The sequence below is a fragment of the Dryobates pubescens genome, chromosome 4 (assembly GCF_014839835.1).
Source record: "Dryobates pubescens isolate bDryPub1 chromosome 4, bDryPub1.pri, whole genome shotgun sequence".
Lineage (NCBI taxonomy): Eukaryota > Metazoa > Chordata > Aves > Piciformes > Picidae > Dryobates > Dryobates pubescens.
This window is the reverse complement of record NC_071615.1, coordinates 44,656,676-44,677,182: the sequence shown is the minus strand read 5'-3', so window position 1 is coordinate 44,677,182 and position 20,507 is coordinate 44,656,676. Positions and strand designations below refer to the sequence as shown.

Genomic DNA, 20,507 nt, shown 5'->3' with positions numbered 1-20,507 from the left:
CTAAATGCAGTATCAGAGCAGGCTACTGGGGTGGCCATTTTTAGATAAAGTGTGAAACTCTCCAGCAACAGAGACTGCACCACCTCTTTGCAGCCTGTTGCCGTCTCTTGCCACACGCTTCCTGTGGGAGACTTTCTATCTCTACGTCCCACAGGAATTTCTCTTGCTGAAACTTGTGACTGTTGTCTTTTGTCTTCACACTGCAAAGTGGAACAGACTCCGTCTCCTCTGTATTACCCTACTATAAGAAGCTGAAGGCTGCAATTAGATCCCCACTAGCTGTCTGTTCCCAGGCTAAATAAATCAAGTTCCCCTGTCCTCTGCTCTCCCTTCAACCTAGGGAAAACATCCATAATGGCATCTGTCCTCTGTGCAACTACTCATCTTCCTTTGCTGCAGTGCCATATCTTTGCAACCTCACCCAGGAGCATGCACACGGGTTTGGGTTCCCCATTTGCTTGGAGTCATTCAACAGCCCAAACAGATTTCACTCTGAACTGCCCAAGACTTGGGCTGGGTGCAGAGATTTCTTTTATTTATTTATTTATTTTATTCTCCCCACAACAGAGGAGATCTTCAAAAGTCCCATGGGGATTCTGTGGGTGAACCCAAATATCTGACTCTGAGCCAATCAGTTAATTATTATGTCTATTGTTTGACCTATTTGATAATTACTGTGCACAAAAGACACATGCCAATACAGATGTGCCACCAAAATCCAGTGCTTCTGTGCTCAGTGCTGCACTGGGAAGCAGCAGACTCAGACCTTTCCACCATCCAGCTCACTCTAATCTACATTCCAGTAAGTGCTCTTATTGGAGCATTGCTCCTTTAGAACAACCCTCCCTCAGATAAAGAACTATCTTTTCAGGGGGGAAAAAGAGAAAGAAAACCTTATTCCTGTCTACAACTACCTGAAGGGAGGTTGTAGCCAAGTGGGAGTTGGTCTCTTCTCCCAGGAAACCAGCACCAGAACAAGAGGACACAGTCTCAAGCTATGCCAGGGGAGGTTTAGGCTGGATGTGAGGAAGAAATTCTTCACAGAAAGAGTGGTGGTTGGCCATTGGAATGGGCTGCCCAGGGAGGTGGTCAAGTCACCATCCCTGGAAGTGTTCAGGAAGAGACTGGATAGGGCACTTAGTGCCATGGTTTGGTTGATTAGATGGTATTGGGTGATAGGTTGGACTTGATGATCTTGATGATTTTCCAACCTGGTTAATTCTATTCTATTCTATTCTATTCTATTCTATTCTATTCTATTCTATTCTATTCAAAAAATCACACATTATGTTGAGTTGCTGGTTGTCAGAGTATCATTGCCTGTTCTATCATTTGCTACTCTTCACACTTTCTGGTCACTTTCCCACAAAACTAAATCAGAAGTAACAGAAATGTTCAGAAGAGATACAGTCCATCAAACAGAAAATGAAAGTGACAAAGCTGAATCATCTTTCAGTCTACAGCAAGTTAGAAAATTCTTTTTGAAGAACTTTTATAAGTAACAACAACAACAACATAATTACTAATTTGGAAGGGAAAGCATTTGTCTCTTGCAACAATTCCCAGCTTCCCTTGACATAACCATTATTTATCATAAGTTCAAATTTTAACCATGATTGAGCTTCATTGGAAATTTTTTCAATCAGCCACATTTCATCTTTCTAAACAGATCTTTATAAATCCAAGTTTTCCCAACTAACTCTATCCTCATGTTTGGTTTTGGTTTGTGTTTGGTTTGTTTTTTTTCTTCTGTAGTAATGATTTCTTTTCTCATTACATTTTTTATGATGTTGCTGGTAAAGGTTTGTACTTTTCCTCCTGAAGTATGCTGCAGCTCTTTCCCAGGGCACTGCTAAGTCCTGTGACAATAGTTCCAACTAAGTAAAAAAAATGGCTAAATTACTTACTAAAAGTGAATTAAGCTACACACTTGTTCATTCAGCCTATTCCAGTATCTACTGACTTGCACCAACAGTAGGTTTTTGCTTTGAAAGAAAAAAGTTCCATACTGCACAAGTTTAGCAAGTTAAAAAAGCCAAACAGAAATCCTTACTGATGCACAGCAACGTTCCCCTTTAACTGTGGCTTCAATTTTTTGCCCAAGATTCAATTTCTCATTACAAACAAAATTGAAATGAGAGATGGAGCTGAGGGGTACTAACAGAGTTTCAATTTCAGAACGAAAGGAACTGTCATTCAAACACATATACCTACACCACTGCCCTAAGTCACACGGTATGGAATCTTATTCCTATGCTAAACTCTTCCTGAAAGGATTATTTGGGAATAGCAAATGTTAAACTTTCACTGCAGCCTCAAATATATGGGGGAGGAGGGCTGGAGTGGGGAACAGGAAGGGAATGCACTATATATAGACATAGAGGAGCAGATATACAGAGATTTTTGTACTGTTCTGCACTTTGTGCAACACATCCCTGTTTAACATGGATGGCCACAGGAGGTATTTGTCAACGCTAGATCCCAACGGTAAGGAATCTTTTGGTTCAGGCAATCCAAAAACCTAACTCCAGTTTAGTGTTTATCTTGATTTTTCAGCCCATCTCTTACAAAAGAAAGTCACCTTTTCCAAGCCCATCAGAAAACTAAAACATATTTAAAGCAATGAGAATTTCAGCGGTCCTGTGAGTGAAAGTGCAGGAGGAATACAGCTGCACTCAGATGCAGTGAAAGTTCACATCGAACTGGAAATCAAAGGACAAAAAAACACAGTACTGGAACTTTTTTTTTTCTTCACATGATGCTGAGTGCCCTTAAACTGAGCTCAAGGGAGGAGCTGGCCTCTTTATATTTTTTTTCTGTTCTGGCTTTTAAGATTCAGTTTGGGAAAAAACAGCTCATGTTAAAACTGACATATAAAATTACTGGTGCTAATGGGCTTTTTCCAGCGTGGTAAAATATTCTACTGGTATTATTTTTGACAGGGCTTGTGATAACTAGCTGACATTTAGAGAAAACTTAAGAAACTCTTGTTATTTTGCTGCTGCTGCTGCTGCTACTGGGCACAGACTTACTGATCTCTGGAAAACAGCACCCATCTGAACATGTTCTTTATGTTCATGGAGCGACACAAGAGCTTTATCTGCAGCAAACCCCTCCATCTTGTTAGCTATATGAATACATCTTTGTACTCATACTAATAAACAGCTTTAATATGTTTGACTAGTGGTTACAATTTGCAAAGCATTCTGTGATGCTCTTGAATGCAAGATGTTATAAAATAAAGACCACCACACAAATACAGCTTAAACTGATCTAAGAGATGGCAATTCCCACTTTCATCTAGCAGTTTTTAACCCAGACCAAGGCTGGGTTTATTATAATGTGCAGAAACACTTCAGTAAATTAAAAGTTAGATGTTTTCAGTACAGTTAGTTATTTTAATGTAGGAAGTTGAAGTGACAATATCAGGATATAAAATAAAGGATGGAAGTGGGGATGGAATAAACACTGCTCTGTTAAGTAAATGATACTTCCCTGGCTCTGTAAGGATCCAAAAGCCCTAAAAAGTAAAATGTGTGTCCCTGGGGCTGAAAAATAATTCATGCTGATAACCGAGGCCTTGAAAATCTGTTTGGAGGACATGGAGAAGGAAAATGTCAAGCACCACAACACAGAAATTCCGGGCCACGTTTAAAAACAAACACAAACACCCACACAGAAGGGAAATCACCCATTAATAGAGAACCAAGGTTCATCAGTCTCTGGCATCACTGTGGCTGAACAAATAAGTTTTTCAGGAGAGCACATCCCAAAGCTAGAGATGTTGAAAAATAAGTGGGTCCTCCAAGGAAGTAAAAGAGGATAGTTGTATGGATTTTATTCAGAGCCCATCAAGGCAGCACTTTCATTCACTGCAATAAGCTTTGGATCAGGTTCAACATTAAAACTTAGTCCTCCCTAGAACTGGCTGGCCGGCCACGTCGGAAACTGTTTGGGCAAGGCACCCCACCCATAAACAAAGTGCTCAGAGAGGGTATGGTAGTAAGCAACTAATCACTTGTTTCTTTGCCAAGAGTAGGGGTTGTGTCTCCTACTCGTTCACCCTCTGAGACAATGTAACAAGGGCTTTAGTAAGGTATTGTCTCTGATGCAATCTAAGGAATGCCACATGAATGAGAAGCGAGAGGATCAGGGTTCTTTTAATGTCGAAAGTGGAAGAAATGAGTAAGCGATGGGGTAGTGAAAGTCATTAGCAGATAAATGCAGTGTTTCCACCAGGTCTTTTCTCTGGGATCGTGCAACTCAGAAGAGGAATAGAAAGGAAATACAAACACAAGTGTGGAAAGAAAGTTCCACCATGGTTATTGAAACATCAGGTGGAAGATAGAGACACACAGGTCCATTTGTAGGAGAAAGAGAACATAAACACAGTTAAGTGGATATTAATGAATACTAAACAAGGATGGCAAGCCTGCTCTGAACTTACAAATCACATCCGCATTAATACCAAATGAGTTCATTAAGATTAACATTATTATGATGACTATCAAAGGGATTAAAAGAGATTATGGCAAATAAGAGAGTCAGATAGGAATGAGATGTAATTACATTCATATCTGGTTTATCTATAGCTGCAGAGAAAGACCCAAAATTCTCTTCACACTGGAGCAACCTAACTCACATTTTGATCTGAAGGGTAATTTTCAGCAAAGCTGATCTCAACAGTTTGGGCTGAACATGGCCCAGGCATGTGCACGATGAACAAAAGAAGGGTGGGAAGGTGAGCAGAGAGAGAGAGGGAAGTGTGCCCCAGCACCCTCACCCAACTGCAGGAGACAACTTGGTGTTCACGCTCCCTGTATTCTGAATGCAACATGAGGCCAGCCCTGCCACCACCTCTGTCCAACACCTGAGCACAACAACTCTGAAAACTTCATTTGGCTTCAAAAGCATCAGCCAAGTCTTCTATAAAAGTTTAAGGGAAATAGTCTCACCATAGAGCTACAAAAACTGAGGAATACAGAGGCAGAGGGATAACATTCAGTGAACTAAAAATAAGCTCTCTGCTTTTTACCTGTTGCCTTTGTACCTCAGTGCCAATTCTTTTGTGCATGCAGAGACCAGCTAAGGAACACCAAATTATGGCTTAAAATCAGAGAGCGTATAGAGCGGATACTCTGCCAATGCACACATTCAGCGACGCAGGCGGAAACGCTGTTTGGGATCTTGGTGGGGAAAATATGCTGGGACTCTTCCAGCCAGGCTGCAGATTGCCTTTCTTCACAGGCTGACTGAGCACAGTCGGCTCTCTAGTGCAAACATCACTCCCCAGCTCTGGTGTGCCTGGCCTCTGGTTTATTTGACAGGTTACTTGCGCTTCTGAATATCTCTTCTGATGCTAATTTTCAGAGCGCTGTTAACATTTCTCTTGGCTGCCGTTTAAAAATTAAGTCCCTCAAGATATCATCCTTCAATAAGAAAATCCTCTTGCCAGAAGGCCTGGCTTCAGATGTGTCGAGGCTGACTGTCAGAGCTGTTGACCTCTGGCCATGGAGCTGGAAGTCCTCCGGCATACCTGCACATTGGCTCCAAGGTAGTGCAATATGGGCAGCTAGCACTGGAGGAATCCAAAAGGCAGCTACTTTCAGTTTTTGGTTGTCCGAAATGAACATGCATCAAGGTGAATCACACACACAATCACATAGAATCACCAAGGTTGGAAGAGGCCTCAAAGATCATCAAGTCCAACCTGTCACCACAGACCTCATGACTAAACCATGGCACCAAGTGCCACGTCCAATCCCCTCGTGAACACCTCCAGGGATGGTGACTCCATCACCTCCCTAGGCAGCCCATTCCAAAACCACCTGCCAAGCACAGAGTTGTCTGGCTTTTGTGAGGACAGTTGCACCTCATTAATTGTATGCTTTGTTGCTTCAGTAGGCAATATACACACATACACACACATAGAGATGTGCATGCACATATGTGTGTGTGTATGCATACAGAATTTGTAATGCCATTTGTTGAAAGAAGCTTTAAACCTTTTTTTTTTTCCCCCCTTTTTTTTGGTCTGTAATGCTGTGTTGAAATCAGTTAAGTAGCAGAAGTAAATTGTAACTTCTGGAAGGGAAGGATTTGCATCTTTGCATTCTCTACCTAATTTCACCAAGCACAAATCAATGGGGTGAAGAAGTTTCTTTGTGAAAGTCATGAGCACAAAGCAGGTTTATCAGTCAGTCCACACTAAAGCACCAAGATGTTCTCCTTTGCTGCCCTTCCAGGCAGGTGAAATGCTAATAGCTAGTACCAGACAAATGAGACTCTGATCCCCCCTACAATGCAACCCGATGCCCAAAGACTTCCAGGCCACACTACACAGTGTATTTATATTCACTTTCATAGAGGATGCATTTCTGTGTAGGCAAAGACAGAGCATGACTGCCTGCTATCCTCTGTCCAGCATCTTGCCAACATGGCTAGACGCTATCCTAAGACAACACTGACACACTTTTCCTGCATAAGGTCTGCAGCCAGAAAAAGCAGGAAGCGAAAGAGCGAAGATAAGTCCACCCCAGCATCTGAAGAGAGCAAAGGGAAGAATCTACTCTGCTTTACTGTGATGGTCTGTGGAGCTGCACCTCCCAACATTTCTAGGAGAAAATATGAGTCAGAAATCCTACGGGAACTCCTGCAGCAGTACAGCTCCCTCCACAACCCACACATCCTCAACAGAGCACTGTGCAATCTAATCCATATGGTATATCTGCACCGCAACTTGGGCCAGAGCCGGGTGCGGCCTTGCGTTAGGCTCTCAAAGTTTGGCATATGAGCCATCGTTTGTGCTTAAGCAGTTGACTGAGAAGCTCAGAGATCAAGTTGTTTAGGAAAAAACTCTGAGTAAAGTTCAGAACACAACAGTTCGACACGAGGTGGCTTTGCAGAGGGCTACCTGAAAGAAGGAAAGGCAGGAGCAGGTCAGGGCATCTTGTCTTCAGGTGGAGATGGGGAGTTTTTGCCATCACCATAAAATAACACTCTTTGCTACTTGGCTCAGCTAGGCTCCAATACAAGTGGTTAAAAAATAAAAAAATTAAAAATCACTAACACCTCAAGAGTGTGTTTAAGGCTAACTTTAGTTAGCCAAGCAAATATGTGGTCCACTGCTGATCCAGTGGACACCAATACAATACTTCCTTCCAAGACAGAAATTCCCTGAAGGGGGCACTTCCGAGAGCAGTATCTTAGAAGCAGACAGTCCTTGACACAGAAACCTGATGCAGAGCTCCTCCGAGCAGCATGGGTATTCTGAGGACACCAGCACACACCTGGTATCTCACATTAATCCTACATCTAAACACAGGCAATGCCCAAGCAGGGGCTTAGTCAGTGTTAAACTCTGTGTGGCCCACCCTAAGGGTAATGTAGTCTCAGTGAACTAGGGGAACACATACCCTTTCTGCCCCCCATGCACCTAGAGGCTGTTAGCTACACAGGAAAAATGACTAAGAGGTCTGTAGAGTGACCGCCAGATTTAATAAGACAATCACAGTGCTCTGTCCCACAAATAAAACCCACAGAGGGAGATGCCCCAAATCCCAGGCAGTTCTGGAGAGCAGACCTGTGACAGGACAGGAATCTGCCATGCAGGATCGGGATCTCAGTGGTCTCACAACAGCTAAAGCAGCTCACGAAACAAGCAAGAAGCCTAGAGTGAGCTAAGGATCAGAATGCTACTGACAAGTGTTAGGGATGAAACACTGAGGCTCCTCGGGATGAGCTCTGTAAACTGCCTTCCTTAAATGCTTCATTTTCCACACCAGATTTCCAACAGCAGGAGCTTTTACTCACTCTTTTAGGCAGAGGCTGAAATGCTCTCTTCGTGCAGTTTCAAATTCGTCAGCTCCACTCGAAGAGCCACCCCTTTTTACCTTCCCCTTTCCCTTTTCTTTTTACTCTCTCCGGGTTTTTTGTGAATAAGACACCTACTTTCCAGCCATTTAAAAAATATCCCCCCCCACCCCCCCAAAAAAAGGTGGAAAATAATTTGCAGCTGTGATAATATCACATTTTTGAAAATATCATCATATAGTTTTACTTTTAATAATAAAGGATAAAAAAGAGGAGTCTGTGAATAATTAGAGAGTGCAGTCTGAAGCCAGTTACAGTCACTGCAATTGATAATAAACTTAAAGCCCCTTGACAGCAGGTAAATGCTTTGCAACCCTGACCCCCTTCCTCTCACATTACTTAACAACCCTGCAGTTCCAGCATTACATCACCGTCCAAGCGATTGGTTCCTGCATTTTAACTCTCTCCCTGTCTCCTCCGATTAGGAGCAACACAATGATGGGATTAAAAAAAAACACAACACAACAAACCACCAAACTTCTCTCAAGTTTGCTGTGCTCCTTGTTTGGGTTTGGTTTGGTCGAAAAAAAAAACCAACCCAAAAAACAAACAAAACCAAAAACCAAAACACAGCTTCTGCTGCTAAGAGCTGAAGTTACACACACCAGAAAACAAACTCTGTCGAAGTGGAAAAGAGAGTGTGAAAGGGGGACTAGGGAGGGGAGGAAGAGAGGAGGAGGAAGGCAAAGGGGGGAAAAAAGTATATAGAAATCAGAAAAGGAAAAGAAAATTAAAAACAAACCTCATGGACATCACTGAGCCTGAATTCCCTGCTGAGGTGCAGAACATGAGAGCCCTGGAATGAGTGTATGTAGAACTTGAGCCAAAGCTTAACTAGCCCGAGTGAGTCATATCCTTCCCATTTGATTCCCGTCCAAATGATGATGTAATGCTCTGGCCCTCTCCCTCGCTCGCTCCCGCTCGCTATACTACCTCCCTCCTCCCCTTTTCTCCTTTTTAGCTCAGTGCTGGTGAAGTCACCATTTAAATCTGGCAGAGCTGAAGCAAAAACTTCAATGTAACCAAAACAGCCCCAGGCCAAGTTCCAGACGTACTGAGACTCGGTGGTGCAATTGCCATTGGAAACGAGTAAACAGAGAGAGAAACAGAGCCGCCTCTGAAGGGCCTGCGCAGCTGCCTGCCGGATCACAGGAAAACCCAGGGACAGGGCTGACATGACTGACGGAGCTGATCAGAAGATACTGCACACAAAACGCCCGCTCACAAGTGCCTGCAGTCAGGGCTTCAGGATGAGCCAGCACCTGGGAGAAGAGGAGATGGGGCTCAGGCCGCGCAGGGCAGCGAAGTCGCGAAGCAGTCGCAGCGAGTTTGTGTGGGTCTGGGCAGGATGAGTAGCGCCGCTTTCACAGGTTGTGTGCCAGACTGGCATTTCTCTGCCCTAGCCTTGCAGGGCTGCATTCAAGTCCTGCATTCTTGAAGGATAACTGCAGGGCTGTTTCTTGGTGTGCCTCTAAACTTACAGGTGCAAGGGACTTTCTTTCTCCGCTACTTAAAAAGCGCCAGAAAAGCCCCAAGCCCAACTTCAAGCTCATGAATTAACTCACTGTGGTGCCCTTCTGAGAGTGTTTATCTCCCAAGTCTGATACGAGTGATTTTCCTGAGGGTAAATAATGTTTCTAACTGAAACCTGTAATAATGTCTTACGTGCACAAGTATAAGCTATCATATTGCAGCTTCTATGTTCTCCTGATGTTAAATGCTACAGTAACTGTGGCTGAAATACCTCCTGTGTCTTCCTCCACAGAGGGTCTTTACACTGTTCAGTGCTTGCTATTAATTGTAGTCAACACAGTAGAAAAAGAGCTGCTCCACGACAGAATACAAAGCCTAAGCAATAATAATAGCAAGACCAATCCATTAAAATGTTTAAGGCCACCTACCATCCCTCAGCAACTCAAAGACTAACAGTTTCAATATCAAACTGCAGAAATGTAAACATTAATGGCACCTGAAACGCTGGAGAGTTCTTTAGAAGTGAACCCTTTCTGGACAGATCAAGAACTCTTTTACAAAGTCAGTTCACCTCATGTATCAGAGTGAAATTCAGTATTCCAACAGTCAGTGGACACTCCTATCCCCAAAATTCAGAAAACAACAGGAAAACATCAGAGCCAATGTGCTTTCTTTTTTTCCTTACAGTGATGTGAGTTTATGGAAAAGCAATTTTCTATTGCCTGGCAGCATTTTACCAAACAGGGTTTTTTTGGGGTGGCAGATTCATTAATTCATCAACACAGTGATGCAGCAGAGATTTATGTAAAGTACCAAAGTCTCTTCCTGAGAGTACTCTTATGGTTATAGATTAACTTTAGAACACATTCCTATGGATCAACAGTGCTCACCTCAGTCATGGTTTAGTCTTGAACTTAAGTAGTTCCAGTCATGAATTCGAATGATTTTTGTTTAAGGTATGTTTGATTTTTACAGACAGAATGGGAGGAGAAAACCAAGAGTTTATCCAATTCAATTAAAGAACCCCCAGTTCTCTGCAGCAGGCTGACCCGCTGGGTGACATCCTCAATTGATATTGATGCTGCAGCCACTCAGAGTGACACCTTTATCAAGCAAGGCAGCTCTGAATTAGAGGTGATCAGCCATAATTATTACTGGCGCCACCAAAGCCTGTGGCTTGACAGCATCAGATGTGGTTGTTATAAAGTTTGGTCCATTGTGTCAATGGCCTGTATAACTCATTTATGTCTGAATTACTAGCTATTGATTTTTTGTCTTCTGTAATGTAATAAAATAAAAGTTAGATAATTCCTAAAGCTTTCTTTTAATCCAGCCTTCTTGCTGATAGTTTTGTTTAAAGCTCAGTCCACTTCTCCCTCTCTGATTAAAAAAATGTGATTTCCAACCCTTTTTCCATGCGTGTCTAAGAGGTCATGTTCCCTCCCTCCTTTTTTATTTCATGTTGTCCTTTTACATGTACACTGCTGGATGACACAGCTTCTCATCATCCAGCTATGCCACTGGCATCGCTATAAATTTTGTCATAAGCTCAAGACAGACCCCTGGCTCAGAACAGCTTCCAACTGATGGGGAATGTGGCTATAGCCAAGACACAAACTTAAATCTCCAGGCCCACCTTTAGAAGGTGGAAGCTGCCACCTGAGAAAAATTACTACCCTGAGGAACCCAGTTTACCCTAGGGTTGCTTGTGCAGATGCATTCACTCCTGCTGACTTTGTCAGTGAACCGGCCTCTTCTCATTCTTCTGGAAGACCCACAATTCCAACATCCTGCTGTATGCAACCAAAAAGATGATACAGGAGTTGCAGGGGTCCTCCTCAGGCTTCAAGTGCTCGTCTGACAACTGTGCTCTTTCCAAAAGAAAAATTTGTTTACCAGAAGCAAGAGCAGACCCATTGCTCACCTGTGAGTATCTCAATCAAAATATCACATGAGTTACAGTGTTTGCATAGCAAATGGCCTCTATAATTATTATTACCCTCATAGATATAAATTCAGAATTAAACTGCCTTGAAAACAGCTTTGTCTTGTCTTAGAGAAGATATTCCAGGAGTCAGAGCATTTTCTGAACTGCTTATCATTTGAAAATGACATGTTTATGCTGAAGTCTCATTTCAAGAAGCAAACTGCTTTAAAACAGAGCTCATGCTCCAAAGGAGTTAAAAACATATTTGTACTTGCTGGTGGGAATACAAAAGATTCTTTCCAGGCAGGTATTTCCAAGGCCTATTGATTTTTTTCTTCCCCCTAACAGGAAACACTGTTTTCCCATTTTCCTTCCTGTGACAGACCAGTTAATGATAAAGAATGTCCTGTGCTCAAAGGAAATTCCACTTGCATGCAAGAGCTCCCTCTTTATCTGTTTACTTGTCTATCTTTTCTTTCTCCCCCCCACTTCACCCCCATCCTTAAATTTCCATGTTCAGCCACGCTCAAGAATAGGGCTGTTGTGAAGAGAGTTGTGGGATGTTTTAATTCTAATGGGAGCCTTCTTCAAAGTGGCGCCCTGGCCAGCGCAGTTATGACTCCAGCTTAGCTGTCTAGCTCAGGAATGCTTGCAACACCCTCCCGGCAGCCTGTTTCATCCTTGGGGAAAGGGTGGTGGGGCACATCACAGATGTTTGGTGTAACAGAAACTTGACAAAAATCACTGCTTCTGCTTGAAAAATTCCAGTCTGAACAACGAGAAAGCTCTGGATTTCGAGAGCCCAAATGTCAGAGCGCACTGGGATTAACTCAAAAGCACATTGCAACAAGGAACTGGGTGTACTACAGTTGCGACTGTGGATGGACAACTCATCAGTTCTACATGCGTTTTAGGTGAGTGTATCACATACAGCCTGTGGGAGTGACTTGTGCCTGTTTCATTCAGTGGCCCAAAGCATCGGTGAAGACCCTGTGGGTGAAAGCACTACAGCCTGATTCGGTTTTTTTCTCCGCTACTTGGCTCTTAAAGAGGCTTGATTAAGAAAATACTCTGTAATAATGGTCCTACGCTCGGCAAAGTCTCATTTTCATTCTGACATTATTTTTCGTCTCTAACCCAAGAGCCTTACAGTCCCTGTGGAATTAAAAGAGGCCAGCTAATTTCAGGGTTAAACAAGCTTTAATGACTATCATATGTATGGAACCTTAAATCTGGTATTAAAAATTATTTTTTTAAAGTGGCATCTTTTCCTTTTTTAATTTAAGATAACCATCCAGGTGGTTTCCTAAGGATTTCTTTGCAAATTGCTTCCAGTGAACCTTTTCAGTTACAGACCACTGCAAACCCATGTGGTGTTATTCAGCGTTCAATTCGACTTGGGTGTCCCATGTTTTCATAGTGGACAGGGGGACTGTCTGCCTAAGTGTGTGCACATGGAGACTGTGAGGCCTGAGCTGACTGTCACTAGCAAGGACATTAGAATATGTAGATCCACCGACTTCAGCAGAACAAAAGTAAGGAAGGGTTAAGAGTGGCTTGTTCAAATTGCTCATGAGATAATGGGACACATGGTCCCAAGTTACTTGGACACTTTGGAAAAAGTCATTCTCCTTTAAGGAGACTCAGATCCAAGTATTGACAGCATTGATCTGTCTCAGAGGTAGAAGAGCCTTCTCTGTGAGCACACCAAATTCTTATAAATTAGAATACCTGTAAATATCCTTTGTGAGAACTGAGCCAGATTTCTTGTGCATAAAAAAACCCTGGACTGGACTAAGTATAAATGACTCCTGGAACAAAGATGTCCCTTTTTCCCTCAGATGCATGCTGTTAAGTTCAAAACACACTGGTGAAAAGACTAGACTAGACTAGAACAGAATAGAAGAATAGAATAGAATAAACCAGGTTGGAAGAGACCTTCAAGATCATCGCATCCAACCCATCCACTAATCCAACCCACCTAAACAACTAGCCCATGGCACCAAGCACCCCATCAAGTCTCCTCCTGAACACCTCCAATGATGGTGACTCCACCACCTCACCAGGCAGCCCATTCCAAAGGGCAATCACTCTCTCTGTATAGAACTTCTTCCTAACATCCAGCCTAAACCTCCCCTGGCTCAGCCTGTGTCTGTGTGCTCTTGTTCTGGTACTGGCTGCCTGGGAGAAGAGACCAAGGGAGAAGTACCAGTAGGAGTTTGGGTCCAACAGCTCTTGGAGACAGGTGTTCAGTGAAAATCCACACACTATGCAATGGGCATGATGGCTAAGAGACCATCCCCCAACATTTCTTAACCCCAATCTTCAAGAATTATCTCAAAATAAGAAACCCTTCCCTAGTGACAGTCCTAAGCATCTTAAAGCTGCTCAGGATCATGCTCAGGACACTCAACCACTAGGAAATGGAATTGTCTACTTGTTATATACTCACCAAATAGCCGTGGGCCAATGCTGAGTGGCTGACCTGGAAGTGAAGAGCTCTCCAATTACATATCACTGAGTCATCCAGTACAAGTAGCCAGCTATTTTATTACAGCTGCAAACCACAAATACCCAAGACAAATAATGTAGCAATTTATGTAAGATAATAAATAATGCTTTACATTTTGGTGGAACCTTTTCCCCTGAAAGAACCCAAAGCAGTCCAGTCATAAAAAGTCAGGCAATGCAATCGCCCTTGCCACGGCAGACAGCACCCAGCCAGCAAACAATACGGGAGAGCAGAGGGGAGATGTTGTCCTAGGACAGAAATAAACAGTTGCAATCATTTTTAAAAAGCCATGTAAGCTTTAACATTCATGCATAATGAACAGGAGGTTCTCTTCCTCCAGTGTGATTCTAATTACTCTAATGGGTAATTAGAACATGCTGGTTGAAAAGCGAAGCTATTGCTATTGTCAGAGTTGCTTGAAGAAGTTTTGACATCCATGTACCCTAAATATTTTCAATTGAGATCTCAAATATCTTAATCTTCAATGTGAAACTCCACAGGTTTTATCTCAGACCCAGTTTATAGCTCATATCACATGTAGTCACATCTCAAATCTTGTAACAGGAGAAAAGATCTGGTTTTGATGGTCTTTCCCTTTGTGCTTCTAACAGGCAGGAAAGTAAGCTGAAATTGCAAAATCTCATATGCTGTAACTAAAAATGTGCAGTGAAGCACAGTATAGTAAGCACTGAGCAAAGCACAGATTAGCTCTAAAACTGTCTTCCTCATGCATTTTATCAGCCCTCATCTTTATTTTTCAGCATGATAACTATACTTAATATTCTAATGAAACTTCTAAAAAACCCAACAACAACAACAAAAAAGGGCAAAGATCTGGAAATCAGATCCAACTAGAGAAGCAGAGTGCTGGGATTCAGATCACCCTGATTACAGCAGTGTAGATTTACAGTGCTCTCTGATAAACACACGCAAAATAACTTGCTTTTAAAAAATACATCCTCTTTTAGAATAGAATAGGATAGGATAGGATAGGATAGGATAGGATAGGATAGGATAGGATAGGATAGGATAGGATAGGATAGGACAGAACAGAACAGAATAGAATAGAATAGAATAGAATAGAATAGAATAGAATAGAATAGAATAGAATAGAATAGAATAGAGCCAGGTTGGAAAAGACCTTTACTAATAATCCAGCTGATAGTACCGTATTTCTTCCATGAAAATGCACAGCTATAGCTGACCATTTAGGAAATGTTTGCTGGACAAACTAACTTAGCTCTGGAGTTCCATGAATTCTGGGTAGCCAAGTAATTCTGCCAGTCCTGGCTCACCCCCAGGCACAGTTTACTTCTTTCAGTCACTACCAGGGTAATGAAAATTCATGATCCAAGTGGTACTATTTTTACCTTGGCTCAAAGATCTCAATTTAATTTAAATCTGGTGTCTCAGCACCTATACTCCAGCCTCTTGTAGTACAGATTAGAATTTTCAATGTTTCTCCAAAAGAAAAAACTCAAACCAAAGGAGCCTGCAGCTCAGTCTGAGCCACAACCAAGGGCCAGGCTGCTATTCTCTGTTTGCAGTGAGTTCCATTGAAACATGATGTAATGTGAGGTTTCCAGCATAACAAGTGAGTCACAAGAATTAAAAGTCTATGGTGGATAATATAAAGCTACTAGGTGATTAGATATTTTATTTCAAAAGGAGGAAATTATTGTCTCTTTTTCTGTTTTGTTTTGTGGTGATGTTGTGGTGGGTTTTTTTATAACAGAAACAGTAAATCCTACTTCTGCTTCCTTCACAGTACCTTCTCCAGTCACAGACTCATTATCTGAGAGATCATTTCTGAAATCAAGTGAGGTCCATCTGTACCCACCTATGATTTGGGAGTTACATACTATGTTTAGTCATCCACTGCTTTTATTCTGGCGAAGCAGGGCTATCTATTGTCTATAAACATATTACATACAAACAGCCTCTCTCACAGACACTTGCACAAATCCTTTCAATGGCCTGAAAGGGAAGCCTCTGCATTGCACTGACATTAGAGTCCAAGTTACTCTACCAGTTTTACTGTAACGATAAACGAAAGAGAAATTATTTCTAATCACTTCCACATTCTGTGGTGCAGGATGCTGCTTTACTCTTAACACCAGTTTCTATGAATCAAAACATACAACTTTTCTACTCTTGCATGGAAAACCCAAACAAATTCCAGAATAAATAAAATACAGCTACAGAACATGCATGTCCACTGAAACACACTGTGGGGTAAGTACATATGCCATACAAATGAAGCCTACTATATTTACACATGGAGCAGCCATCTGCTTGGATGCCCTAATGCTACCCTATCCTTGCCACTGTACAAAACCAAACATTGTGATTGTCCTTAGTAACTGCAGCCCATGTCAATAAGGCACTTCCCTACCTTCTGCCCTGGTGAGATCACACCTGGAATACTGCATCCAGTTTTAGGCTCCCCATCTCAAGAGAGACAGAGGACTGCTGGAGAGAATCCAACAGAGAGCCATGATGATGATTAGGGGATTTGAGCACCTCCCCTGTGAAGAGAGACTGAGAGCTGTGGGGCTGTTTAGTCTTGAGAAGACTGAGGGGGGGATGTGATCAATGTCTATCAATATCTGATGGGTGGTGACAAGTGGAGGAGGCCAATCTCTTTTTGGTGGTGTGCAATAATAAGACAAGGAACAGGTTCCAGCTTGAACATGGAAGATTTCACCTCAACATGAGGTGAAACTTCTTTACAGTGAGGGTGATGGAGCCCTGGAACAGGCTGCCCAGAGGGGTTGTGGAGTCTCCTTCTCTGGACACATTAAAACCCACCTGGATGCATTCCTGTGTGAACTACTCCAGGGTAATCCTGCTTTGGCATGGGGTTGGACTTGATGATGTCTGGAGATCCCTTCCAATCTCTAATGTACTGTGATACTGTAATAGTGTATTGGAAAAATTACAATGGCATGCCAGCATCCAGGTGACTCTTCTCACAAGGAGAGAAGATTAATTTTCTGTTGCAAAATTAAACACAATTCAAACTCAATTAAAAAAAAAACCCAAAACAAACTCAAACTAGACTTTTAAGTTGTTTAAATGTAAAAAAAAATGATGGTAACAGGATAAACAGATTAAATGATGACTAACTCATCTGAGAACCTACAAAGCTCACTTACATCACAAGATTCCCTCTAATGTAAAGTTCAATATAGCTGAATAGTTTTGATACAAAAGATGCAGTGCTTAGATTGGGTTCCCCACTTAACTGGGATATGTCCCTTCAGTTTTTAGCATTCCAAAATCTGAGCCTTTACTGTTTCTCTCTTGTCTCCCCAAAATCTTCCTTTTTAACTTCCTCACAAGTGGTGTGAATTTAATTTCTTAGGATTTAGAAATTTTCTAGTGTCTTCATACCTCATTTTCAAGCTTTGGCACATTAATTATTCTGCATGGAGATGCCAATCTGAATTCAGCTTGAAACCACTTCAGGGCTTATATATTCTTGTAATTGCTTCATAACTGGAACATATGTCTCACCACCCTGCACGTCAATGGTTGCAACATCGTTTTCTCTGGCTTTTACCAACGTAATTTCACCTCTTTCATATCTGTCCAGATTCCTGCTGCAAAGACCTCTTTTTTTTTTTTTTTTTTTTAACCCTTTGTTTTGAACATGCCAACTCTTTCTGTGTAGCCCTTAATCAGCTCAGTCATTCCTCCTGCAGTTACTTCCATTTTTCAAGAGCCTCGATAATCGCCCTTGATAACCAACCTTTCTCCACCTTCCCTAGCATGTCTTGATCAGCATTAAAAGTTAGCTCCAGATCAGTCAGGTCTAACACTTCCCAATTTCCCTGGAAATCCATCTTCCTGGTGCATCATTACCTAGGAAATGAACAGACCACCACAGAAGTTTGCTGCCACTCCATGACCATTTACCACTATCTGTGAGCCCTCCTCCTGTGTAGCCATTTCTGCATTATAAGATCCCAGCTTCTTCTTCTAGAAATTTTTATTATTCCCCCCAGGCATAGCCTTGCATTTTTTAATACTGAATTTCATTCCACTGCCATTACTTCAGTACTCAAAGCTCACCCAGGTTTTTTTAGGTTTTGGTGAGTTTGGGGTATTTTGGGGTGGGTTGGTTGGTTTGTTTGTGTCTCCAAACATCGCGTCACCAGCAGTACTCGGTATACTCCCATTACCATCAGTAATGAAAATGCTAAACAAAATCAAAGCTGTGCAGCAAAACAAGCAGCCTCCTCCAATATGACACTTTCCTGTTCAAGACCACCTTGTTCTTTCCTCTCCAGCAAACCCCCTTTTTTTTTTGCCTGCTGTAGGAAACCTACCTGCCCTATTTCCCAGCACAGATTCCCCCCGCGCTGGCTGTAGTCCGCAGCTGTCAGCAGCTTACACTGAGTTGGAATTTGTCAGCATGAATAAGAGTGCAGGACAAAGTTTACCCTTATTTGACAATTCATTCCCAGCCCTGCCTGAAATTTCTTTTAGCTGACAGAGTGAGATAAGCAAACTTTGGGAAACTTTTGAAGAGGAAAAAAAAGCTAATAACATTTTAATTACAATGGAGATAAATAATGTTAATGCTACTAAAATATTGAAGCAACATTTCGGATGTCTGCTGACTCTCAGCACTTTTAGCAGAGGAATTTTGCACTGGTGCCCCGCAGACCTGAGAGCCCCACTGTGTCGCTGTGTGCTGTTCTGCTCCAGTTATGCTTGGTTTTAGGCAGCATCATTGCATGGAATTTTCAGTATTCCTAAAAGGGAGCTCAGGAATGACACAGTGAAAAACGGATGGTTTGTTTACTTGATTAATGCCCTGATCTAGAATTGCAAATCTGTCTACTGTTGCTTTCAGAGGAAATTATTTCAAGGACCTCACTTCTGGGTGTTGCTTAACATCCAGCACCAACTCCACTATAAACTCATACACATAATTTATCTAGTGGCCAGCATGTGTGGGAGGAAAGATCTAGGAGTCTGACAAAACTCTTCCCTCGCTCTAACTTTCAGGCCATCAGATGTAGAAATCAAGACCATTACGCTCCTAAGACTGTTAGTAACTCCTCAGCCAAACTATTAATATTGAGCTAAGTGAGGGCAAAATGAAAGTGATTAGGCAGATCCTTTGAAAAAAAAATGTATACGCACATGTTTTACTAGCTCTAAATGTTAAACCAGCCAATTACATCATACTAACACAGTAAAAATTACTCCAAGGTAACCTAGGAAACTGTTTTTACTAAATAACAACCGAGTCCTTTCATTTAATCTCAATTCACACAAAAATGCAAGTTTAGCTTAATCTCCCTTCACGACAATCTCGTGCTGTAATTCCACGCTCTCTGTTAAAACCAACTGGGATGCTCTTGCTTTTGGTCTGTAGGGCAAAGCTCTCCGGGGACTGCAGCAAGGCTTTCTCAGATGAGGGGCCCTTGTCTGTTGTCTTTGCTATTCTTGGTGGCCTGCCACCAGCCCCAAATTTGGCAAGGTTCAGAGCACAAACTACAGTTGGGTTGCTTGACTATCTTTAATGTTGTTGTTTTTATTGGTAGGTTAATAAGTTTTCACTTTGATGTGTTTTAGTGTTGCTTTGCTTGTCCGTGTTGCCTGTTCAGTGTTTCCAGCCTAAAAAGACATAAGGATGGGCAGCCATCACAGTCATCATCTAACTCTTACCCAGAGCAGACCATACGATTCTTGTTCCACTATATTTTGTAGGCCAAATCATGAAATCTATTCAGCTGCATCTGATTCCTCAGTTGGTTGCCATTTTCAGAGTGCTTAGACAAAATTGTATGAAACAGTTGCAGCTACTCATAAAGAGATGTAGTCAAACAGGAGCCAATCATGTAAACAAAGCCAAACTAGAATTAATTCTAGGATGTGACTGAAGTGATTTCACCTGTCTTGTTGCTGTGCACATAGTGTGCATGTGTATGGGCATATACCTTACAAACATATATTATAAACTTGACTGCATAAAAAGGTAAAGCTGACTTAAAGGAGTCTTGCTGGGTGAGTGACATTGAAAGTCACGTTTACAGCTGCATCCTCATTTTCATTCTATCTCCCTTTTTTAGATACTTTTAAAATCTCCCAACCTTTTCCTTTTTTAGGCTGAAATACTGCAGGCCTGGTCTTTGCCAGATAATGAATATTTTAAAAAATATTTCCTTGAACCATTGAGTCTGTCTTTTATAAGGACAGTGAAAAGTGTCAAGAGTCATACAGTCATAAACCCTGGGAACTGAGAGTTGACCTTTGCCATGAAAATAGTCTACTGGGTTGGGGGGGTGGGGTGGGGAAAGAGTTTCGAAGTGCATTGATAAAAATTAGATTTTACTTGGTGAAGCCCTTGAAACTTTTGGTTTGCTTAGGCCAACTATGTTTTCCACAAGTTTTCTTGCTAAACTTTAAATCATGCACCTAAGGAAAAACAACTCTGTTTTTCATTTCAGCTAACCCAGCTTCCATAAAAGAAATTATGGGGACTAACACAAAGGTCCCTAAAGGGCAGGGTGCGAGTGAATTTAGAAAGAATCACAGATGAGAGACAGGCTGATATACCGTCTGGAACTCAGCTCAGCTCCTTCACAAGAACTGTTTTCACATAGGAGCTTTCTGTTTTGTCTTCTTCACACATATATTTGATCTAATCTGTTGGCTCTCCTAGCCTACGATACCAATTTTATTCTTCCTGTTCTCACTTACTCA

At 41.9% G+C, this 20,507-nt stretch overlaps 1 protein-coding gene across 2 annotated transcripts in view; it reads right to left on the bottom strand.

Moving 5' to 3' along the window:
* Positions 1-20,507, bottom strand: part of CREB5 (cAMP responsive element binding protein 5) — a 280,457-nt gene that overhangs the window by 102,106 nt on the left and 157,844 nt on the right. Inside the window, exon 1 of one of the 2 annotated variants that reach the window (XM_054161205.1) lies at positions 8,615-8,648. The exons of the other annotated variant lie outside the window; for it this stretch is intronic. Coding sequence (XP_054017180.1) covers positions 8,615-8,625 — 11 coding nt within the window. The 5' untranslated portion in view covers positions 8,626-8,648. Of the gene's footprint in view, positions 1-8,614; positions 8,649-20,507 lie in introns of those variants that run through there. 2 annotated transcript variants of the gene reach the window in all.